The sequence below is a fragment of the Fulmarus glacialis genome, unplaced genomic scaffold (assembly GCF_000690835.1).
Source record: "Fulmarus glacialis isolate BGI_N327 unplaced genomic scaffold, ASM69083v1 scaffold5235, whole genome shotgun sequence".
In the NCBI taxonomy this organism is placed as follows: domain Eukaryota; kingdom Metazoa; phylum Chordata; class Aves; order Procellariiformes; family Procellariidae; genus Fulmarus; species Fulmarus glacialis.
The window spans coordinates 15031-41468 of NW_009211020.1; the positions used below are offsets into that span (position 1 = coordinate 15031).

The following is a 26438-nucleotide window of genomic DNA, read 5'->3' on the forward strand; positions in this document are numbered from 1 at the left end:
GACTGTATTTTCCAAGTCCATCCCTTCTGTCCTCACTTCCCACAAGACCAACTTTTATTTTCTTGAGTCCTAGTAGAGCTCTACTCTGATTAAATAAATGTTTTCCTCTTTGGTGAACGTGAGAGCTTAAGATTTCCTATTACTCATGCCTTCAGTTCTGTCCTTCCTTCCAGAACAACAATGAACAAGAGCCAGAGGGAACAATAACAAGAATCCCGCTAGGAGAGCTCACATGCCAGTGGGTCTGGTAGAGGAAGAACTAATTACCAACAGACATTTTCTGCTGGCCAAAGGACACAATTAAGTGCATATTTGTTGCATTACATTTGCACAGCTGCATTCACTCACTCTCCATTCAAAGGTATCTTAGCAATCACCTGACAAACAGCTATTAAACATGTAGAAAGCTTTACTTTTCTAATACTATTTAAATACCACAAAAACAGCTATGTAGTTTTAAGAGTACATTTAAGAGTAAAAGCCCCTGCCCTTTTTCTTTTTTTTTTTTTTTTTAAATTTTTTATGAACAGGTATAATGGGCCCATTTCATGGACAAACCTAATCAAATATTTAGTTCTACCATGACTCTGAGGAGAATGACCTGATTTCTTAACTTTCTTAAGGACTAAGGAGCAGCACAAAGAATAACTCGGCCTCATCTTTTAAACCCCTTAAGGAATGTCGTGAATTGTAAAACAGGAACTGTGGCAGTAGCCTACCATTTTCCAGTGAAGCTTTATTTTAATTACTTGCAGAGGTCACAGAATCTTCAACCCTGTTTGATGTTTGGTATAACATCAAATTCCATTGTTTCCTTCTCCGCAGGTTTCTGTGATCTCACGGGTGGCTGGAACAGCACAAATACTATGAAGACCAAAATTTGCCTCTAATAACATCCTGACCCAAACTGTCCACTCATTTTTCCCAGGCTCTTATCCGTTTAGCAAGCCACTACAAATATCTGTGCTCATATACAAAAATAAAAGTGCAGCTCCTTTGCTTCCAAAGAACTTCAGAATCTACCATAATTTTCTCTGTTACCACCAAAGGAAGGAAAGTGTAATACAATTTAAACGTTGAAAAAATTCTAGCCTGATAAATCCTTGTTTGATATGTACCTTTAAAACTAGGACATTTTAAAGCTGTTTTTAACACTACTGTTGCAACATCTCAATAGAAACAGCTCTCAGCACAGTCTCTGCCTCTGTTCAACCTGAGACAGGACGGAGCAGCAGGAAGCAGAGCTCACACTGGCAGTTCCCAGGCTGACGGGGCTGCAAGACACAGGACACCACACCGGGGGACAGTGGGAAATGGAGCGTGAGGCCGTGACTGTAAATCTGAATGACAACATGCATGTGAGAGACACAGAAGACCCTCTGAGCCTTCCATCGCTTGCTGTGCTGTTAATTCATGCCTGGTTTCTGATTTTTATACAAAAATACTTCCCAGCATCCCAACAATGACTGCCAATGTCATGCTAGTATATTCCTTAACAGACTGACTATAATAAACTTTGTAAATTATTAGTATTAATTCCGTCAGCATACACTATTGTTATACCCATTAGTTGCTGCTAATAGCAATGCAATTATTAGCTGCTTGGAATATAATTTTTCCTTAGAGCAAAGATGTGAGTAATGATTCAGGCTAAACCCCCAGTTGTGCAACTGCTCTGCTGGCATGAAGAAAAAGTCCTCATGGCAGCTGAATATCAACTGGACTTACTTTAGTAAGATCTTAGCAGTCACTTGTGACTGCACTGTCATCTCTGCCTTAAGTTCTCACTTTCCTGCAATACCCAATGTTAAGCAAGTTGCACACGCAGGTGAGATGCTTAACTACCAACTATGGTCTTTACGGGAGCTATTCATTCGGTCTTCATGGGGCAAATCCACCTATTGCTACACATAGGACTAAAGCTATGAACTTATATTATCTACACAGTTCACAGCAGGAGGTTGGTGCTATAAAGAAGGTAATTCCACTCAACTAAGAAATGTAGCCACAGTAGCCCAAAGTAGCCGGTTAGAATATTCTAGGCGGCACAGAGGAGCATAGCAACAGCAGATGCAGCTTTATTGCCCACTGCCAGGATTTCAACAACATCTCTGTTAGGATCCTGGGTTACATTAATGCACAAAGAAACCTAATCCCAGTGACTGAACATGTAGTTAATCAGAGACAATCCAGAGGAAATATATGCACTAGATTTTATTAAGATAATGTGTATATTCTGCAATCAAGGGAAGGCTAACCATTGAATGCACGCAGTGTTTTCTTCAGGTGCGTGTTCTGTTTTGTACTGAAGAGGTAAGTGAATTGACAGGATTTTCTATGTCGTTTCATTCTAATCTAATTACAGTACAAATCTGTGAATTCACTACCTTCAGTACCCTTATATTAAGAGCATATGAGGGCAAAATCCAGCATCTGCCATTCAATTTTCTTTTAAACCATGTTTATTGCACAGATCATTTTTTTAAATTTTGAACTTCTCAGCAGTAAGTATTTGGCAAGGCCTGATACAAAATCCTTTCTTAACAATGCTGGAACAGATCCAGTTCATAAGTACAGGTGTGGACTTTCTACATCTTCTGTAATCTTTAGGCTTCACAAAGCATTAGAGAACTAAATATTCCTTTATCTTGTATGCATTTTGTCCAGCATGGATTTTTAACATGAAAAGATACTTCACCTAAAGGACCTGATTACAGCCACATTCATATTGCTGGATTAGTTTGGAGTCAGAATCAACCAGCAAAGCTACTTTACAGTAACTTTGCCATAGTGCCAAGGGCCTTTTCAAATAGCCTAATAATACTGGCATAACTATAACTTTGTCTCAACCAGACAGTAAAACACCTCTACTGACTACCAAGACTGTTGTGTAGGTCTGCTGAGCTGTACAGTTGAGTGATCAGTCTCTCTGCAGCATGGTGAGAAAGCCATTCCAGCCACAGTTTCTAGCCTGCTGAAAGCAAAGTAAAGCCCTTAGCTTGGTTTGCTGCTGAGTGCTAGTTATATGGCACAAGTCAAGGGACAGCATGGAGTCTTGTGAATGGATTATGTACTGCATGCATACGATATGCAATCTTCTGTAACATGAGGAATCTCCCGCTTTCCAAGTCATTTTCATGTTTTCTTTCGTTAGGTGATAACAGGACTGCTGAATTATCAGGAATATGTGAGTATAAGAGTGAAACAAAAACACATTTCTCCTTTTAACTCTCTGCATGAAGTGACTGTTACTCCCTTGACCTGTCCCTCTGACTGAACTTCTAATAACAGAGCTTGATGTATATGCATTAGCAGATCATGTTAACTGAAGTTGTATTTGCCGTGCTGCAACAGTATCTCCAAAACAATGGGAAGTATCTTGGAAGACTGAGATATTACTAGTTTCTTGAATTAGAAACGACTTTCTCAGTCAGTAGAACTATAGCTGACTTCAACCTGTTGAAATTCAGCTAGAAAAGTCAGTAACAAACTTCCTTTGTATCTTAAAAAAAACCCAACAGAATTATTTCATAAATCAGAAAGTCTTGCACCTGACAGCATGTAATAAATACTAGACCTCATCCTAACATAAAAAGGTTATTTGCAATTCCAAAAATTAGCAATTATTTCCATTCTGATCATGACTTGATTGCATTTGTAGACAGACAGAAATAGAGCAGTGTTATATATGCATATATATATGTGTGTGTGTGTGTGTGTGCATGTGGAATTTTAAAGGAACATATTCTTAGATCTTAAAGTAACCATAAAAGGATAAAACCAGGAATTTTTAAGACATCCTACTGAATGTCCCAAATTCTGTATTCTAAAATACAAACAAAAAAGTTATCATGGTCCACATGTTAAGGCACAGACAAATCATAAGAACTGAGATACTATTAACTAAAAAAAAAAAAAGGCAATGACGAAGTCATTAAGTTAGAAATAAAGATAACTGATAAGAAAGCTAGTTACCAAAGAGATAACTATGGACAATATGTTTAAAGACAATAAGAGTCTTTATTAAAGCACGACAACAGAAAATAATAAATAAAAAAAAAAAAAATCACAGATCAGGCAAAGGTACCTTGTGAGCTCTAAATGAAAAACTATGAAAGATGACACAGAAAAGGCAGGAGTATTCAGGAGGTGTATCTTTCTGGTCTGTATTTGACGATGCTGAAAGACATACTTTTCCTGTTTGATACTGTTTATTGAGCAAGATTTTTGAGTAGTGTTTGCCATGAGTCAACATTTACAAATTAGGAGACTTGAATAATTTGTACTCAAGAGTCTTAAGAAAACTATAGCTAGGCAGTTCTCTGACAGATGGATGTGTTAGCAGGGGAGGCTCTGCTGAGCCAGATACCTCAGAGATCACTTCCTTCTACCCACAGCATGAGGTACCTCTACTACTGGCCAAGATAAGAATATAAAACCTTTCCCGGTAAATCTGCAGATGACTCAAAGACAATGCTTGTTTAAGCTATCTGAACACAAGAAGTATGTTTTAATAGTCTAATGTAATATGCCTCAAATCAAGAAAGTGGGGCCCTGTGAGATTGAGGGGCACGTTGTGGATCACAGCAACTGAGAGAGGTGGTTTGAGAACATCGTTACAAATCTCCCAGAAAATTCTCTCAGAGTATCTGAAATGGCTGGCTCTTCTTATCATTTAATGTATACAAAGAATACAAAGGAAAAGCAGAAAAAAGGCTTTGCTTTTGACTACAGATACTGCAGCATTCACCATTAAAACACTGACGAGCGTGTACATGTGAGTTTACAGAATAGAGTTCAGTGGAGAACCATCAAAACAACACGAGTCTTCAACTGTGAACCTGAAGGACTCAAGAGTCAAATCACTGTTTGGAGAGAGGCTTCAAGAGATGACTAGATCACAACAGACAGGTGATTAAAAGCAAAGAAAATAGATAATAGCAGGAAAGAGCATGAGCTTTTCAACCCCATTGAAAAAACTACGACAACATCAAAAAGCTGAAGTTAGACAAATTTAACCTCAGAATAAGGTTTCTAAAAAGCAGCAAGAGGGAAAATTTGTGGCCTCACAATCACTCTGCAGTCTTCATGGCAAGGCAGGATAATTTCCCAAAGGACAAACTTTCATTTGGTTTCTAGGGAAAAACTCTATGATTTTGAAAAGAGAAGGGCAAGCAAGATGATTTTAGCAGTTCCTCTGACCTTAAAATCCACCCCAATGAGCTTTACATAGAGAGAAGCTTTTACACATGCATCAGGCTGCTCCTAGGGAGCACAGGTCTGGATCAAAACAGCAGAATAATTAGAGTCAGAGTCTAAGGTTACACTGGAAGAATCTCCAGTAGGGTTAAATCAGTTCACTGAGAGCTGTCTTGGCTAAGCAGCAAAATCCCTGTATAGCAGGGGCTTTGCTGCTAGAAGGAAGCTTTTGTTGATGTGGCTTGTGGTTCAGAGAGACAGCTCAAGTGCAGTGCCAGGAGAAGTTCTGGGGTCGGGTGTGCTGCATCAGCACTGGAATTGCTACTGACCCAGAGGGTCCAGCACTGAGACGGGGCTCTGTAGCATGAAGAAGGTTGAGAAAACAGGTCAGCATAGCACTAGGCAAAACTCATGTTAACCTATTCAGTGGGCAAGTGCAAACCACTTTCTAACCTATGAAGCAAGTGAGAGCTTGGGAGATTAAGCAACTCACCTTGGATCAAAATTAATGCTTGCAGCAGAGCCAAGCAGAGAACTCAAATTCTCAGACTCCCAGCCCTGCCGGATCTCTGCGTAGCACACCACTAGATCCAAATAACTGTAGCTGATTTTCTTGTTCATCTAACACAAAACTGTCTTTCCAGTTTTCTGTCAGAAGGCTGTTTCAGGAACTGTGCAACCTTTGGCATGCGATTTAGCAAAGCCTGGTCTCCATTCTGATGTCTGTATTCAGTTCAGAGGGAGTGTCCCAAGAACAACAGAGAAATAAAAGTTACGAAGGCCCAAGGAGGGGGGAAAGAAACTAAGCATGAGGTCACACATAGTACATCCATAGAAAATAACCAGAGAATGGAAAACAAAAGTAGCCTGTAAGAAACAAAGCAGACATGAAGCACTCAATATATACCAATTTGTACCTGGTAGACCCACAGATTGTTCTAATAGGAAAACATGTTAGGAGTGAATTGAGCAGGGAATATTTTTTCTTTCAGTGACTAGAGGCTGCTCTTGTAGCAAACTGATCCTAAAAGTCACTGTCATTCCAACTATTCTGATCCGATAATGCTTTAAAAAGTCTAAAGAACGTGTTTTATCCTTGATTAACTGCAATGTTACCTGCTACCTTTGGAAATCTTTTCCAGCAAGAGGTCACAACAAGTAACAGATGACAATCTAGGGAAGTGACAGATTTTCTTCAAATATTTTTTCTTCCCAACCACATTGCTCTTAGCTCCAGAGTCACCAATACATAATTATGAGCCTGGATTTCACTACATCCAGACATTTCTCAGGAATCCTTGTTTTGTAATTCTGGCCAAAGTGTTTATATTACGTTAAATTTAAAAATGAAGTGTCAAAGGACATCAAAGTAACCAGCTAGTTAGTGCAGAGAAACATGTACTCTACCAAAAAGCAAAGCCTTTTATTTTTGGCAGAAATACATTTTTTTGGTCTATTATTTGTCAGTTTTCTCACTGCTGATACATGTGATTTCCAATTACAGATGCAAAACTATGCAAGCATACTTTTGAATCCTAGCTGGCATGAACATCCCATCAGGGCATGTTTGTCAGAGCCAAGACATAGGGATTTTACTCCCTACCTTGTTTTCTTTAGCTCCGTGTAAAATCAAGATTTCTAGTTAACACCAGTAAACTATTCCAACAAAATAACCATGATACAACATATTACTATGGTGATGAACAGGAAAGAGGTGATGGACATAAAGCAGAAAGGGATACCTAACATCATTTGCTGCCATTCAGTTTTCAACCGAGTACAGGATCTCCATGATTGTTGCCCCTACAGCAGTAGTTCAAGGGTGCTGCTGAGATAAGTCTCTTAAAGTTCTTTTCTGCCTCAGTTCTTACTCTCCTCATTGCTAGGAAAAAACATTTGCCAACCAAGATGCAACTGCTTTACAGAATTCAAAGCAACAGAAGGTCCATCTGTATACATAACAAATATCTCTCTCCAAACCCTATGTGTAAACATCAATTTCTTAATACTTTAACTCATACTTAAATGATTTATGATGCTCATTTCAGGGACCTCTGCAAACTACAAAACATCTCAAGCTAGTTTCACAAATAGTTTAAATGCCAGAGTATCTGCGCTGCTGGTGATGAAAAGGTGCATCTGTGTGCTATTCTTCCCTCTTACAAAGAAAAAGGCTTGTAACAAATGTTATACATCCCAGATATTTATCCAAAGAACTATTAGACCTGTATGATCTTCTAATGTAGCATGAGCATGTAATTAAAATCTACCCATTTTGTGCTCCAGGTGGTCATTTCAAACATTTAACCACCCACAAAATCCTCATGTGTATCATATTTCTTCATCTGTAAAGCACCTGCTCAGTAAGGACAGGTGTTAATTCTGTGGACTTCAAAGTCCTAGAGATTCCAGACATATCTTTTGGTTTTGTTTTTCTTTCCTTTTTCCACACCCCCCTCCTCCCCCCTGGAAAGCACCCTGACAAAGCAGACAAAAGAGAGAGGGGACTGAGTCCTCACAGAGTGAACATTAAGCATAATACCTGGATGGAGCCTGTTACAAGCGGTGACAGCCATAGACTTGCCCCAACAGGCTCTTCTCCACTTCTCAAGTTTCAAACATGTTATTGTTGCATTCTTCCCAACAATTACTTTTTATGGGGGACAGGTCTAAGTCCTATCCTGCTCTTCTAGAAGTCAGTAGCAAACTGTCCACTGATAGGAGGAATTAAAACAGAACTTAAAAATGAAAGATCACAATCTTGCAAAAAAATATTTCACCACTTAATTCATTTTTCATTGTGATCTCAGTCCAGGAGAAACAAAAAGTAACTGGCTGAAATAATTTCATATTGCTACACAGTGCCTCACATTCCCCTATCACTACATCCTAATTGACAGTGAGACTGTGACACCGGAGAAAGTTTTGTTTTCAGTGTAAGTACTTTGGTGCAGGGATCATTATTAACTTTGTATCTCTGTTGTAGGTGATTGTGGCAAGTAGCATTAGCACAATGCAAAGGTTCAAAAGATGAACAGAAGAAGCAATGGGAGCTAGAGTATTATGTTTTCCGTAAAGCAGACTGTTCCAAGAGGAGAACAAGACGTGTTCTGCAGTGATAATCATGCAATTGAATTCTTAATACAGCTATGTAACAAGAAAAATAAAGTCATCCAGGTAAGTTACTCTTCTACTAAAAACTGGTATGTGTTATGTGCACCTCTAAGACATGAAAAAGCTACTTGTTTTAAGTACCTGTTGTGTGTTACTGGAATACATGCAATGGCTATATATCACAAAGGCTGCTGTTGGTGACAAGAAACTTTATACTAATATAAATGCTTCTACTGTCATTTTAAAGTATTTTTATCAGCCTGCTAAAGTTTTTCAGTAATACTTAGTGCAAGAAACACACTAGAAAATATTTAACTAAATCAAAAAAGGTAAAAGCTAAAGATGCTGTGCTAGGAAATATAGATCCTAATCAGCACACCGTACTCACAAAACCAATTTATACAGATAAGCCATAGTTTTATAAGCACCTGCAAGATTTCACAAATCCCTTTGTGGCAATAAGGAAGCTTCAATTGGTTATTTTTTTCAAATTACTTGTTACAACTTGCTCTTCTTATCCACCATCCCTACATCCTCTTAACATTCCTCCTCTTCCTATTGATGTTCAAATTGACTGAAGGAGGGTTTCCAAACCACTGCTGAGAAGTTAATGCCTTGTGATTATGCTGCCATAGCAACTGAACTTCTGTTAGGGCTCTGTCAACTTCAGATACTCTTTTGTCATCTTTCTATGTCAGGTCTTTCCCAACTACAAATACCCCTCTTGCCAAATTCAATCTTTCGAGATTGGGGGGAGCGGAAATCACCAAAATCCTGTTAGAAAGATTTTTACATGAAGCGGTTTACGTTATTTTTCTGGAAGTATATTTATTCTATATTTATATATTTATTTGACCCTGTGCACAGTGTGGTGTTCTAGGAAATTACAATAGCGTATTTTTCAACAGGGAAGGGTAGTCTAAATTAAGTTAAATCTATGCTGCTACTCAGCTACATAGACAACCTGTCTGAACCATTTACCCATATCCTGAGTTATTATTAAACTTTTCATTTCCTCATTTTTATGCAAACAAACCCCACATTAGGAGAAAAAAAAAAAATCAGCGTTCTACATTAACTGATAAAACATGTTTCTCAACAAAAAGGCAGGGAAACTGGAAACAAACTCTAACCTTGTTTCTATGCAACAAATCTCCAGAAGTGATCAAAAGAGCCAACAAACTGTATTAAGAATTATTTGAGATAAAGAATCATATTGTTCCTCCACACATCAGCAATCAGTTGCAATCAGAAGCAGCCCAAGCTTGTACCATTCTCCTCTCTTCCTGGCAGTTTAAAAACACATTAGCTGCACTCTCTTTATCTAAACCACAGATTTACACACAGCCTTTTAAAAAATCCTTCTGGTGCACAGGAACAAAAGTACAAGTACCCTATTCTGGTATCACTGGCAAGCTATTCAGTCACATCACAAAGTTGTACCCCTCCTCTTCCCCTCAGAAGAAAGCCATGACTCTTTTCAGTTCAGATCTAGTTTCACAGGAAGGGGTTTACCTTCTGATAATAATTCTTCAGTCTAAATCCATTCCCTCCTCAGCTGGGCGGGCAGACTCCCTCCACCTCTGTTCAAATTCGGAGCACGACCAGAAGCGGTGTGCAGACTGCTTGTGTTCTCACCGAACCAGCTCACAGTGAAGCGCCTGTAACTGCACCCAGCCCTGAGCCTCACTCCTCCTCTGCTCGCGCTCACACACTCTCCTGCACACACCCACCAAAACAAGCGAATAATCCTCCCTGCACACTAAACCCACTCCGGCAGTAACTCAGCCAACCCACTCTGAAAATAGGAAAAGGGGGAAGAATACCGGCCCAGGCAGGGGCAGGACCATTTCTCATCACTTGCGTGTCACTATTTGATGTTGATACAACTCAGAACTCTCCCTTGGGGAGAGGCGTCTGCCGAATATTAAATCATTGCTCTCTTTCTCTGCAAGTTATTAAAGATTACTTCCATGGCTTCTGAAGAATTTATACAGCCTCCTGGGTGATAGTCTAGTTTGGTCAGAAACAGTTGCATTGAGATTGTACTGTAGTCCAATTCAGCTTAATGCAGGCAGAGTGCTGGGGCCACTTCTCACACTGGTACGTGTACCCCTTTATCCTGTTTGCACATTTTGGGTGAGATGACGCTTCAGACTCACTCTATGAACATTTGATGAATTTACAGTGGGGCCTGTGCACTGACCCTATTTGATCTCTCAATAGGTATTTTCCATAATCAAAAAAGCCCTGTGGTCTGCATTATATACCCGTCCAACTAAGAGAGCAAACGATCACAGCATGTGCTTCTGCATTTTCTTATCATTTACCTGGGACATTCAGGCAACATGTTCATGTTTTCTCATTTATTTTAACAGCAGTAAAATTAAACACAAACAAAGCAAATCACAGAACTAACAAAGCATGAACTAAACTCCACTGCTTCTTCACATTAGCTGTGTAGCCTTTTCCCCTGCATTTTTATGTCGTGTGAAGATGACAATGGTGACTGGGAGATACCATCTGAGAGCAAAGTCTCTCCCAAGCCTATAAGACACCCAAACCAGTAGACACCTAGTGTTATGAAAACAGAATGGTAATACATTCTTCAGGGATATTATTTTATCAGAACTTTAACATACCACCAAAACCAAACCCATTTGGATCCATCATATCACCAGTCTTTGTTCAATTCATCAATTGCTTAATTTATAAAAGTGTTTAAGATTTTACATCACCTCAACCTGTATTACCAGTACAGGTTGCATCATTAAAATCCAGTAAATGACACATTTTGTGATACTTCCTGCATAACTACTATGAAAACAGCCTTGCTAAATATTTCGTTCAGCAGAAGAATATATGTTAGCCTTTCATTTAACATTTCTGAATGGAATTGAAATAAATCTGTTTGTTTTAAGAGATTCTGTACATGGTTCCTCAATCTAGAAAGCATACTGGTATAAGAACACAGGACCAGACGCATGAATGTACTGAAGTATCAAAGTAAACTCTGTACTGCATGGACCTTTGCAGAGAAGGGTGATGTTTTCACGTGAGCTATAAGCTTAAATCTCCTTAAAATAAATTACTTAAACTAAATGTAGGTTACCGAGTTTCCCTGAAAGTCAATCAACTGAAGCATTTGAATACTAATACTCACATGAGCAAAGTTGCTTGCATGGTTAAGTGTTGGCAGAAGGCACATCCTTGGACAACATAAACAGGTGTTGTTCGAATAAAAATCATTTACAGTTCGTATGGGTACCAGCAATGTTGCTACTGTCATTTATTTGTTATTTATTTATTTAGAACAGACTCATTCACATGTAAAGAATCAGCAGAAACTTCTCTGAATCCCTCAGAGCACAGGTTTCTAAATCTAGCTCTGAAAACAATACTTGAAGAAACTTACAGACTCCTCTGGCTCACATTCTTTGCCTCTTAAATACGGATACAGTTTCCTTACACAACCATAGCCGCTTTCGCTGTTTGTTTGGTTTTTTCCCCTGTAATTATTATTATTTATTTCTAACTTCAGAAGTCAAGGTGTCTCAGAATTGACATCTTTCAGGGTTAGTTGCAGCACAGATGAGACATCTTAAGATTCTGGCACATTAAAGTAACAGTATCTACAAGTACTAAACCTCCTCCACATTAAATACCACATCTTAAATTACTACTCCTCTTTAAAATCAGGGGAAGTTCAGCATAAATTACAATATCAAAAACACATTTAGAACTTGACCTTGCAGGCTGAAGTCAAGGGAGCCTTCTGGTGCCCTGGCATTTCTCTTTTCAGGTCCATCTGTTAAAATGGCATTATGCCACTGCTTACAAGGTGGGGTGCAAGTTTCAACAGTGCACAGGAAACAAACACAGGGCAGGCAGCAGCCCATCAGAACAGGAACTATGCACAGCCAGGAGAAATCACACAGTAGCTTTTATTTGCAAATGAATATTAAGCAAGTAGTATTATAAAAATAAATAGGTAGAGTAGCAAGATGGTTGAGGGATTTGATAGTAGATATATATATATCGATCTCTAGATCATGAGATCAAATCCTGTTCATATCAGTAACAGGCAAAAGAAGTGAAAATCGTAAGACCTCAATCTTATTCTAAGGCTTTCTATATGATTTCATGCAAATTATCCACCTGTTTCTGCCCTGATGTCTTCACTCTGCAGAACTAAAAGAATACTACTAAGAAGTTTTGTAAAACACTTTGGATGAGCAGAGATGAATTACATGGATATAGGCATGATTCACCATTCTCTGAAGTCTCACTGATTTAACATATTTTGAATTAAGCCCTGGAGGAATAATTACATTGTGTATGATAACCACATTAGACAAAAATTATTTAGGCCAGCATCTTTCAAATAGCTAAATATGTGCTGAAGTTTACTTAGATTTGTGGAGTTACACATGTCTACACAGAAATTTGCAGGAATAGGATCAGATGGGCATCTTTCAATAGGCAAGCCGTGAAGCTATGAAAACAACAGCTTAGTGGAAAGTCCATGTGAAAGTCCTCACTCTCATGATGCCATTATTGCCCGATAAAAATGTTTTTCACCAGAGTTAATGGGAGTAATTTTTCATAAATAAAGATTCCTTTCTGCTGCAGAAACCCAAGGAAGAGAACACTGATCTCTGTTGCCTTGCAACATTATCCTGAAATACTCAAGTATTAAAGTATCCGGCATGCTCAAGAAAGTTGCAATATCTATTTCGTATTGGATACTTATCACATTTATTGTGTTGGCACGCACTCATCTATCATCTGTGACTATTTGTCACAGAAAGTTATGTGCCAAATAATACACGAGAAATATCTGAGCTGACTTAAATGCACACAGTATTTTTCTCGCATATTTTCATGACTACTGAAAGTTGTTAGATCTACGGCCTAAAAAAAAGAGCATTCTTCCATGGTATGTGGGTATTAGCAAAATAAGTTTTTCTAGTAATGCATTTCTTAACTGAGCGGAGGGATCACCTCTACAGAATGGCTGGAGGGAGTCCATCCTCTCAAGGCTTGAATCTCAGTGTTTGAACTCACACCTTGGCCTTTCTGACATGCTTTGCTGAGGGTGCCTACCAGGGGCACAGCATAGCTGCTGCTGACATGAAGACCACAACAGGAGTGGTTGTCTCTCTTGCTGGCTGCTCATTGTAGAAGACTGAAAGCCTAATTCTTCAGAGGTGCTAAGCCATACTGAGGTACAAAAATGAGCAGGAGCTGCAAGCCTGCAATGTTGCAAAGAATCTCAATTTCTCTTTAAATAAAAAAAAAAATTAATCTCTGACTGGAAAAATAGCTACTACCAGCCTCTGTGAACCCAAAGCTGAGTTTCATGCTTTCATTTCCCTTCAGTTTTTCTATAGAAGAAATAAGCAGCTCCAGATGTAATAAGCAGAAAATAAAGCAGCACTACAGTGGCATGCTACTAATCACTTCTGAGCCATTAGAGGGAAGTGTTTGTATACAATGTACTATATACTTCCCTCCAATCACTTCTGATTATTTCTTTGGATGAAGATGATGAAATAGTATACTCTGCTCCTGACATAACAAATTATTTTATTGACAAATAAAATGAAAGATACTGATCAGTGAATTTACTACAACCATTTTTCCTAACAAAGGCACAACACAAAGTGTTTTGGTTTTTTTCCCAACGGACGTTAGTAGGTATAACTTGGGGTGGTCAGTGATGCCATAACTGCTACCTAGACAGTTCCTATAACTGTGCTACATCACACCAAGAATGTGGTTTCCTTCCCAAGAGAGGCAGCAGGACAAGAGACAACCCACATAATACAAAACATCAAAAATACCCAAATTTGCCAAAGAAACGTTGCCAAAGAAAACAAACAGGGAAGACAGTAATCCTCCTGTGAGAATCTCATGCGTCATCTAAATTAAAACTTCAGGTGTACTGAAAGGTTGTGGGTGATTTCCTGTACTAGATAAGGAGATTGTTAATTGTCCTGCCTCAAAAAGGTCTGCAGCCCTCACCGAACTCTGGCATCCTGTTCTGTGAATTATCTTCCATGGCCCTGTGACTGCTTCCGATCTCTCATCTCTGTTGTTACCAGAGATTTATGTCATGCTCTGAACCCATCCTTTAGACTACCTTCTCTGCCCAAAGGGGACACACGTGCTGACACATTATTTTCTCAGCCTAAGTTTTGACTTACTGGTTTCTTTAGTCTAATTTAAAGGCATTAGTACTGCCCCTTTGGAACTTTGCATCTCTGACAGTGTAAAAGGTTTCTAGGATGAGCCAAGAAACTAGCCCACGGTTCTGACAAATTTCTCTGATTATTGAACGTTAGCTGCTTACCTGTATCTTCTAGTCTTTTCAAGCACCATCTAATGACAGAAAGTGCTTGAATGTCTCTCCTGCATCTGCATTCACAGGTGATACCTGGAGAACTCTATTCATGGACTACCCAGGCTGTTAATACATACTGTAATACAGTTAAGCCAATGTCTGAATGGCCGCCCTGACTACACAGTACTAATTTTTTTGGTGAAAGTTTTTAAGGACTTGTCCAATCTACACCTTTCAGATAGCAGTCAGCCTTCAAATGTCATTTAAACAGATCAGGAAAGAGTTGCACTATATGTATAATTCTACAGGCTTTAGAGGAGTTTGATCTTACTTACATATTGAGAACTACTGCTGCCCTCTACTGTATTATTATGGGTTGTGCCTCCGATAATCAATGAGAGCCAGAAATATTCAAGCAAAATTTCTAGTCTTACCCAGAACTTAGCATGCTTAATATTTTCATGTATTGATCAGATCATTCAAAGGGTCTGTTTCTAATTTATTAGCATTATTCTGATTCTGCAGGAGCTAGGTAAAATGGAAAAATCTTTATCTTTTTTTATCTGATTTTGACTCTTAGAAGAGGTGGATCCTTGCAAGAGGTTGGCCATGTTTCATTGCTTCAGCAAAATGTTGTCTCTTCTTCTGATAATAAATAGCCATCAGAAGAGTAAGAACTATGGAGCGAGAAACCAACCTGGGGACCAAAATGACTGCATCAAGGTTCTGCTTGGAACACAATGTCTCTGATAACCTGAACTTTAGCTTAGATTATGATGGACCGCTAAGTCCTAGTTCAATTGAACTAATCTTTCCTTAGTCTCAACTTATTCCGTTTTGAAAGGATACAGCTCATGATCGTCTCAAAAAGCTGGGTTTCTTTCTCACTGATGCGAGGAAGAATAACATGAGTGCAACCTTACTATAGTCACATCCACTACACAAAAGGCTCCAAATAGGAATAGCTTGTTTCTTTCCAGCTCTCCACAGGCTGCAATAACCTTCTCTTTTATCATTTTCATCTCCATGCCTCTGAATAGGTTGCATTGCTTGTAGGTTAGAGCACCTATCATGTGCATCTAAAATAATTTTAGAATTATTTTATGCTTCACAAATCCAATTCTCTCCTGCAGTGCTTCCTGCACTGGAATGCAACTATGGTGTCACCAATACATAGTACTAAACTGAAACACTCATCAGTAGACAGGAATAGATAAGCAGATGGTAGCAGACCACTAGATTAAAGCCACAGACACAGCCTTTCCTACTCAAGGGAAAACTCAGACTGTTCTCACTAATTATCTATGTGGTTCTCCAAAGGAATTAGATACACATTGCAAAGGAGGCAGACTAAGAGCCAGGATAATTAAAAAATTGTACTTCCTTCCAGTAGACACAGTGAGAAATGCACCGGATGTCCACACGCATTCCGAGTCCCTCATTTGGTGGCTACCACCCTGGTTAATACTCTGAATACTGAACCAGAGAAAAACCTCCAGAACTAAAACCACAGGCTGTTACCACTTTAAGTCAAACCTGAAACTTCTCATATGAGGGCTGACACAGTCTTATATCTGTAGTAAATGGGACACAAAGAAGAGAACCTGTAATATACATTCAGTAGCGAATTCCAGCTGCTTTTATTTCTGTAACACTTTCAGGTTTAGTTATTCATTGTAAAACATAAAGTACATCCAGTTTCTTTTTCACAAAATACACCTGAAACTGAAGTTCTTCATTGTTCCCCATTTCTTCCACAAACTTTATTATATAAAGGATTTTTTTCCAGGAAAAGTGGACTATTAAAAATCACTAAAGCTGGAGTCAAGCCATACAGCCCAGCTCCAGACCTGAGCTCAAAACTTAGGTTCTTTCCATTGAACGGAGTTTCCTGCAGGGAAAGGAGAAAACAGTTTTGCTTCTCATATCTCAATGACAGTGTGACAAGGAAGGTCCTCTGCATTTTTGCCCCTTAAACATTTAAATGATGACACAGAGAGATCCACGCATAATTCAAGGACTCCAGTTCAAAGGGGACTCATCACAGCCATGGGAGATGGAGATCAGTATTGACAACAAAAGATACGCATCTCTACAAAGATTTGGCCAGTTTCAATGAGAATGTTGAGGACTCCAATAAAAGAGATGGTTCAGATGTCTTCTGCCTTCTCATTTCTGAATATATAATTTACCTCTCAAATTTCTCCCTCTCACCTTGCTCAGCATCATTCAGATCATCTGGCCTCATTTGAGAAGAGAAATCTCATGCCAAACTTCTGGTTGCCAAAGGTGATTCCGATACTCAAATACTCAAATTACCCCTATAAATATATCAAATCTGACACAGAATAAGCAATGCAAAAGACTTTGCATATTATCATTAAAAGAGAAACATAGAAACCACAGATCCATAGAAACTAGCGCAATTAATTCCCTATCACATACTTTTCCTGATGACTGCAAAGCTAAAACACTGAAAATATTTCCGAAAATTAGCAACTTTGCTCTAAAATCAGCAGAAAAAACTTTCCTATGAGAATTTTTGTATTCTCTGCATGAGGACATGGCCCAATTCTTAAACTCTCGTTTACAAAACACCTACCTCTAGGACTTTCCCAGTAATGAACTGGTGACATGCTTCACATTTGACTCCAAAAAGAACTTGATAATCCTTTTCACAATAAGGAGCACCATCTCTGAAAAAGAAAATCCACAAATTACAAGCCACCTTTTAATAAACAGTTTACAGCATGACTTACACTCCTCCCTTGTCTTCAGCCTGGAACTCCTACACACAGCAATAGGCAAATGGTAGAGAATTCAAGGGAAATATTTTGTAGTAGAAGAAAAAAAATCATATTCTCATTAGTGCCTCTTAGAATTATTCCTTAAATTCCCATTAAGAAAAGGCATTGAGTACAAACCACTGAAGTAAATCGCATTCTTTAGAACAGATTCTCTACACCTAGAGGTGGTGCAATTCTAGGAAATCAGTGGAGCTATCAGTGGAGAGGAGATCACAGTCTTAATCATAGGCAGGTGTTTTTTGTTCACTTCAGCAAAAAAATCTTTTGTAGTCTGCAAGTGTATAAGCAGTTACTTTTAAGTGTAAGGTTATGTAGTTTTTTAGTATGAACAAGGAACATACAGTAAAGTGGAAGCACTATTCAGCTTAGGAGTATTTCTTGGGTACTGAACTTCTTTTGAGGAATTACAGATGCTACTTTTTATTAAATATTATACACCCCTTAATGACAGGTTTGTGAAACATACATTGTTTCCCTATTTTTTCTCTTTGTTATATGCTTGAAGGGGGGAACAGAGACTGTATCTTCATTCCCTCTATTTTATCATTACACCACTTTTCCCTATTCTCTTCCTCTACACTTCCTTCCGCTCAAAACTCTCTTCATTAGTTTCTTATATGGAGATGAGAAACACAGTGTCAGGTCAATCACATAATCACATTTACTCTATTCTCTAGCAAAGGCAAACAATGGACAGGTTCCTACTTTTTTCCCCCAAAATCACATATTGGAAAGCAAAATCTGACTAACACGGAAAACACATGCAAGAATTCACTTAATCTTTTGTGGAACATGGAGATACAACTCTTTCCGTGTTGGTATTAAATATAGACTGCTATCATTAAACACCACCTTTCAGTTGCACTTTTCAGTTTACTTTCCTTTCCCAACTCAGCTCTCACTGGGAACAAAGATTTTGGTGTATACGGAAAGGTGGTCAAAACTGGATTTCGAAAGGTGAACTTCACTGCAAGCTCATCTCCACTGGCAACAAGAACTCATGCTAAGTGTGCAGAAAGATGCAGAGGTTACTTACTTGCTGATGTATTCCCCAGTTAGAACCTTCCCGCAGGCCTTGCACTTAAAGCACCCCAGGTGCCACTGCTTATCCAGAGCTAGCAATGCTTGTCCATTTTTTATGTCTCTTCCACAGCCAGCACAATCTGCAAATAAACAAAGAAATGCATTTGTTGTCAGTTACCTCATTAACCACCCACCCATTGATGCAACACTCGATAACCAAAGGGGAGAATTACACAGCAATACAAAGGTACGTCTTCCTTTCCTCACACGCTTCCCAGGTCCTGCACAAAGATTCAATCTTCGTCATTATAGACATACTCAGTAGAAGAGGGAAAGTACCTCTTCTGTTTTTCATGCTGTTTATGATTCAAAGACTGCCAGGAAAGCTCTGTACAAACTTCAGACTTCGTTAGGAATGAGCTCCAAAAATCATCACTGCAAAAAGTTCCTGTCTTCTAAAGCATCAGCGTCATTTCTTATTTTGCTTTTAGCAAGATCGAAACCGCCTACGTGAAGCTAAAAAGGAGGCCTGAGTGAGCACCATCAGGATTGCTGCGCTTCCCCGTTGGGTGGCAGCAAAGCCCAATGTGTCCACCCAGCTCAGGGGCGGTGGCACATCTCAGCCGGGACCAGGGGCAAAGACCTTTTTCAGGAGGGCCCAAGGCAAGGGTGACAGCAGTATGACAGTAGTGAAGGCGGCATGGCAGGGCATATTGTCTTCCGCCTGCAGGTGTGGGAAACCTGTTCTCATGGTGTCTCGCTCAGGGATCTTGGTACTACCTTGGTAGTCAACACTCACTTTTCACTGTGATTCTGAAAGACTCTGATGGCAGAACGCGAACCTGAAGCCAGGAGCATTGAATGCCCTCTGTCCCAGAGGATGCCACAATGACTTATGTAACATCAGAAATCTTTGGCTCAGCCCCAGGCTCCCACTACTCTCCATTCAAAGAGATTTCCTCGTAAGAGGTAATCTAGCACATGGTAAGATCTGAAGAGGCTGATGTGGCAGACAGTACTGAACTGCAAGGACTGTGTGACAGCTTCTGTGCCCAGCCTCAGGGGACAGAGGGACTGAGGGAAGGAAGGCCTGGAAGACCAGTGAAGCAGAAAGGGAATGCCCATCAGCTAAGGCACACATGGAAGCCACAGAGGAGACAGCCTGGAACACAGGATTTTCCATATTTTATTATCCCCAAACTCAGTGTTCCTTTGGTGATTGTAACATCCTCTCCACACGCCTCAAATATCAAAAAATAGCAACAAACCAAGACCAACAGGAACAGAGCAATCTGAGCAGTTAAAGCCCAGACACCAGGGAAAAGACCATCCTGGCTGCACTGCCTAAGCTGACTGAACAGGTATAGCCTGAAAACCTTCATCTCCTCAGGGGTTCACAGCCCAGGCAACACCACACCTTGCAAAAGAGAGTCCAAGTTTATTATCACAACTGATAATGAGAGAAGAGTCACTCCTTTTGTCACTAAAGGAACTGACTTTTGTTTGCTGGATAAGGGGCCAAGAGAGCCCCAAATATAAAAAAAAAGGTCACCATCTGCAGCACATCCCTCTTTCTGTCAACGTCCTTCTCCTCAAATCCCTTTAAAAAAGGGACTAAGCACCATGGTATCTTGTGTTAAAATGCTAGTCACAGACTGTTGCTAGTCACAGACTTGGACTTGAAAAGCAACCCTGAGATGTCCTAATACCAGGACTTTGCTCTAGAGGACAAATGTTACAAACTGAAATAATGAAATGACAAGGACTGACAGCATGTAATGGATCCCTCTGCTCTTCCATGCCAGCTCAAGGCTCCATGCCACTCCATAACGATAGCAAAGGCTGGAACAGGTCACGGAGGGAGGCTCTGGAATTTCCAGCATGCAGCTGAGGAGGGGACAAGCAAACATCTGTCAGCATGGCTTTGATACGCTGATCTTGCCTTTGGTTTTGGGAGGATACTACATCATCTCCAGGCTGCAATTTCTTATGCTGAATCTGAAACCATGGAATTTGCCTTCCAATTGTGACAACAAATGGGATCTTTCCTCCAGTCTCAGTAGGTGCTGAACTGCAGCTTTAAACAGCACCCGTCTCTCAGCTTCCTAGCACTACTGCTTCTCCCTTGTGTGCCAGCTTCCACATTCCTGGCCTGCGGTCCTGCCAAACTGTGATACATTCCCTGTTACATTAATCCCTCAAAAAAATCTGCTGTATTTTCCATGCTTTTTTCAGCTTTATCCAAGAAGCTTCTGTGAAGCTGGAATTTCTCCAATACAGAACCGAGGAAGAGATTTTTAAAGAACTTAGTTTTGCTACTAACTGAATTTCTGAAATAGTCAGAATAGAAAAATTGCCTTACACAAAAGGTCTTCCTAGTCCAATATCTTTATTGGTGCCAAAACCAGTTACATGGAGAAAGTAGGGATCCATGAAGTATTTCTACCTGTTTAATTGCTTCTTGTAAGCCAAAGGTGGTGTTGCTGCACTTACTCTTGTGCTCATGTGTGATACAAGGGCTTGATAACATGCTTTTATTATTCTATAGCAACAATAACATTTACTTACTCTTTCTGGGTTCCTTGAAGTGTTTTGCAACAGTAAATTGACATCATTATTTCCATTCTGCTAATATCACTGGTATGCTGAATGTCTAGAATCAAAGTAAACTAATAGCCCAGTACTGCCTTATTAGGCTGAGATGGCTTTTAACTAAACCTGATTTTAACTCTGGCAAAACAGTTGGGTATATACAAGAAAAGCTAGCAATTATCATTATTTCCTAAAACCAAAAGCAAATAGGGCTGGGCTGGGCTAAGAAAAGACCATTTGTTCATCCAAATTCTACAAATAAAAGTCATTTATGATCTCAAGCCTGCATGAGGCACATCAAAGCCTTTAGCTGAATGTCATCAGCACACAGCATATGCAGGCAGGATCTCAGTATCACACTAAGCACAATCTACATCAGCCTAACCTATAACCAGCACATGCTGCAAATAAAAGGGCCATGAGGTAAGACTAGCGGTCCACAACCATATGCCAGAGCAGACTTGCACTAAAAAATCTGAAAAACCTTCCCAAAATTTTGTGCAATGGTTCCCACCATGGTTCTCTCTGGCTCCATACCTGAGTCTAACAGACTGCACCCCTTGATCTTGAGCCTTCTTGTGCTTTCTTTTTGTCATATAACCCAGATTCTTCCCTACTCCCATTCCGTGGACATCCACACATTCAGCTGTGCCAGTATAACAAAGAGGAGGAGGAGGAGGAAAGTGCAGTGTACTGGCTAAATGCAGAGTGAGCAGTACAGTTCCTATATGCACTTATGATCTAAAGAAAAGTATACTACAAAAAACACAATGTGGAATTACGTTTGAGCTGAAGGAAGACTTAAGACTAGACATTCCACTGATTCTCCTAAGAAATGGGAAGTAACACATGTTCATATGTATTGTGTCCATGCCCAGAATCTTCAGCTATATGACAGCCATTTCTCAATAAAAGCACTGCAGTATGACTTCAATAAGGACCTGATCATTAGAAGGTTATCCAGGAATGTCAGGAAAACAATGTATTCCCCCAAAATCCATCCTAAGTGGGGAAAAAAAGATTGTATCTGAAAGCACTGGACATACAGTTACCCAAATCATGATGTAGCCTCCCTGGGCTGCCTGTGACGCCAGCAGCTGCAGCCTCCACAAGCAATGTCCACTTGCTCAGACATTGTGTATAAAAATCGAATTCACTCTCTCTCATAACAGCATTAGCTGACAGCATCATTTTTTAGCCAAGCGAAAGCTTCTTACACAATTCCCTGCCAGAGATGCTTAAACATACCTGTTGTATCTTTCACATACTCTGGCTAGGCCTGCTCAATCTGAAGATATATCCTAACATATTTAAGCTCCAGCTCGGGAATAAAATAGCCCAGAAGGGTGTCATATTTGATGTGTCCAGATACAAAAGCAAATGCCAACGCCTGGAAAAAAGAGCTGTGATGTGGAGTCAGCCAGCCCAAAAGCATCGAAAAGTGGGGGGACAGGACAAGGGAAAGTAGCACGGCACTATGATATTATACATGATTAAGACCTCCACTCACCAAGGACCTTAAGCAGCCTCACTAAAAGATGTAGGCCAGGGTGAGCTGCCATCCATGACACCTTGCTTGTAAAGATGTGATGAGAAAATACATTTCCCTTTTTAGCGTCTGTATCACCCCAGACATCCAGGAGTGAAACATCCTGCACAGCAACCCACTCGTCACTGCCTAAATTAAGCTCTGGATTTTCTTCCTTTGCCTCCCTCCCCTGCTCTCAGCCAATAGCAGGGAGCCCTGATCACAGCACAGGCGGTGGGCTCGGAGCTGATACAGCTGTATTAACCCTAAGCACACTGCAAACAACTTTACCCACTCCCATTTGGGTTGCTTTGAAAATTTACTAGCAATTATATCTTTATTTCACATTCTCTGCTCACCCCATATAACTTAGGAAAGGGAAATCATCTTTACCTGCTTTAGTCCTAATGAACATGGTTATGCAAAGTCATGTGCAGGGAGAGTTTTACATGAGCATACTAACCCTGCTCGGTGAAGGGTTAGCTCCGTCAACAGAGCTAATTGCAGTCTGACTTAATGATGTATAAGTAAGTCACCAAAAAGTTCCTTTCAATCCTGATGGCCATTACACATGTCTAGATAAAGTCTGAAGCTGCCACAACCCCTACGAGTCACAGGAGTAATACTTTTTTTATGCTCCTTTTGTTACCGTTCCCCTCCCTGTAAAACACAGATAAACTAGTTTTATAAAGACAGCACCAGCAGGCTTCTGCCCTGAAACAGGTAAAGCAGGGCAGAATGAGGGGGATTTTTATTATTATTTTAATTCTTAAAAGAAACAAACAAGTTTTCATTGGACTTACACAGAAATACATTGTCATAGCTGGACCTAAAGAGCAAGCTATGAGGAACAGTGATTTGGAAGTGAAGAAAGAGGCAAATATTATCACTGAAGTCAAGGTCAAGAAATCTCTAATCATAAATAACTCTTAGCCACCTTGAAAAACAAATTACATCCCAATAATTCTTCCGTGGCATTTTGAAGGTTATGCAATTATAATTTCTCATGGAGTTAGGAAGACCAGAGTTTTTCCTTAGTCACCCTTTAACCACAGATCAGGCAATGCCTTCTAAAGCCTTGTTTTAAAATTAAAAGTTTTGACGATACCACACAGGCTTTTCCAGATCATCAAGATATTTCTGTCAAAGCTAAAAATACAAACTCACTTTGCCTGTTTACAGTACGATAAATGCTTTCAAAGGGTAAAGCATAAGCATTTGATCATCAGGGCAGTGATGAGTTCTGGAAGTCAGAGAAGGACATACAATATTGTGAATTTTACATACAGGATTTAGATCTGAGTATGTAACTCAATTTTTCAGTGAAATCTGCTGCCAGACCTTTCCTCTTTGCCAATGCAAGGATGGGAAATGTTTGTCAGAACAAAATGCACTATTGCCCTTTTGCTAAAGGCAAAACAAACCCATGCGGGTAGCCTTGTACTCCTGAAATCTAACAATAAGAGGCTGGGTGCATACAATGGAGGGAAATAAATTTCCCATGGGAAGTGGAGTATAGCTTTGACAGGTTATTATAAATGGCAAGTTGGGAAAAATTGATATTTTCAAAATAACCACTTAAAGAAAATAATTTTATTTTAGTTGATTAAATATGGAAAGAAATCACAATGGCATGAACTGGCATTCTTTGCTTGGAACACAACCCCGTGTTAACCATCTGTGAAGGCCTAACATTGCCTTTTTAAGAAACGGTTAATATACATCTTATTACCGTAAACAGCTCTTTCCTCAACTGATGTAATTTAAAGTCATTTGGAAAGATGAATGCTCTTCCCCAACTCTACTTTGTTAACACAACATTATTTTATCAAAGGAGTTTTTATTTTTCCCCTCTGTATCAATGTAAGCATTTGTGTCAGTCTCCTACACAGGAAAAGGAAACAGAATTTCCCTTCTTTCCATATCTTTCTACACCTCCTTCCCAAAGGAGGCCAAACCAATTGACCTTTTAACCTCTTACTCCTGCAACCTGTCCCTGCAAGCAACATACCACCAAGTTAGCCTTTTCCCATGACATCAACCTCAGTCCCTTCTTCAACCCAATCTTTCATACAGGTGTCTGAACTGAAAACCAAAGGGTGAATGAAATAGGAGGAGGAAGAAAGAGCAGATGTGCTACAAACTATCTAAGAGAAGAGTTTTTAATTGTTCTGTAAATGAAAGATTTTTTTTTTTCCAGCTTAGCAGCCCCAAAGTCCCCACTGTAGAACTACTCTGAAGGATAAACTACAGCCAGGTATATCTAAGCTGAGGCTAGTATTTACCCTGTTATTTCTTTTACCACACTTCAGTACTCAGATAGTTCCAGCTGAATTCAAATTCACATTTCCAACTCACAGTACCCCAAGTGAATTGCTCAGTTAGCAAACGAGTTTCACTGTTTAATACCCAGCTCATGGATAGCACATTGTGTCTCTTCATCTGCAGACTATTTTGGGTAATTTTCAATTGTTACTCCTGGAAAACAAGTAATTCAAACAGGGTACAACCTCCAACAATAGGAATGAAACATACGGCAACTTTTAGGAAGGTTTTTATGCCGTGATAACCCATGGCAAACTAAGGTCTAGCTAACAACTAATTCACTTTTCACATTCTTTTTAAGTGACCTCTGATTCCTGACTTACTATCTGGCAGGCTTTCTGAACATGACAATTCCCAGACACTCTTATCTCTGGAGATCTCCTCTGATAGTTGTGTTTTCCAAGCTAGTGATGCCTCCTCATGCAACACCCATTTACTGAGCAATTCCTTGCACTTCCCCCAGAACTTTCTTTGGAATTACCTTTTGATTAGTACTTCTCCGGTAAAAGCTAAGGAGATGGACATGTTTTGATTCCAAGTTCAAGATGGGGTTACGCTTAGGCAAGTAAGAACCAATAGTTATTTAGTACACTTGTATAGTCTATTCACAATTGTTTCTGCCCAATTTACATGTAACACAAAAGTATGCAAAAGAAACGGGCAAACTGGACTGAAAACACCTTCCTGAAAAACAGTAATTTTTGTGAAGGAAGATTTTCTGATAGAAAACTCGTAAATCAGAAACTTTCTGCCCTGCGACAACTATATTCTCAATACAGTTGCTGCTTTCTGTCACCCAAAAGTTAGTCTGTAGCAATATACACTTCCAGAGAAGGATCTAAGGCAATTTATTATAAAGCAGCAATGAAAATACCCATCCTTGTAAATAAGAAATAGCAGAGTAAATGGAGGCTACTCCAGTAATTTAGCCATTGTTATGAAACATAAGCAAGGACTAAAATTGATCCAAGAAAGCAATTCAAATGATGAAAATGCCTTAAAAATTGCAAACATTCTTCAAAAGAATAAATCTTCTTAGAGTAATCGTAAAAATGGGCCCGTGTCATTGGAAGGATTTATCAAGGGAAGAGCTGCATATTCTTAGGCATAATCTAATGGCTTTTGCCAGAAAGGAACTGTGCTTGCGTTTGCATCATTTCTCTGAATTGTGTATCATTTCATGCATGTTGATTTGCTTATTTCATTCTTGAAAAGGTGGGCAGGGTAAAATTTTAGACCCACTGTGTTCTCAATATATTAAGTCACAAATGTAGCTGCCCTGCAAGGTTATTACAATCAAATTTAAATTAAAGTAAGGAGAATTAAATAGTGATATTTAAAAATCAAGGATTTAATTTAAAATCAGAATTTTAAATTTTAATTTTAATTAAATCAAAGTTAATCCAAATGGGATCTGAAAACACAGAGAAGAAACTTGCTTTCCTTTTCCTATCTATGAACAAAATCAGGTACAATAAGATCTGTCACCTTTAAAATCTTTAAG

At 39.4% G+C, this 26438-nt stretch overlaps 1 protein-coding gene across 1 annotated transcript in view; it reads right to left on the reverse strand.

The window, feature by feature from the left end:
- The window catches only part of LOC104076476 (actin-binding LIM protein 1), a gene marked incomplete at both ends in the record, with an annotated part of 47328 nt that overhangs the window by 11068 nt on the left and 9822 nt on the right, over window positions 1-26438 (reverse strand). Inside the window, 2 exons of the mRNA XM_009577357.1 lie at window positions 17262-17355; window positions 18503-18629. Coding sequence (XP_009575652.1) covers window positions 17262-17355; window positions 18503-18629 — 221 coding nt within the window. The remainder of the gene's footprint in view (window positions 1-17261; window positions 17356-18502; window positions 18630-26438) is intronic.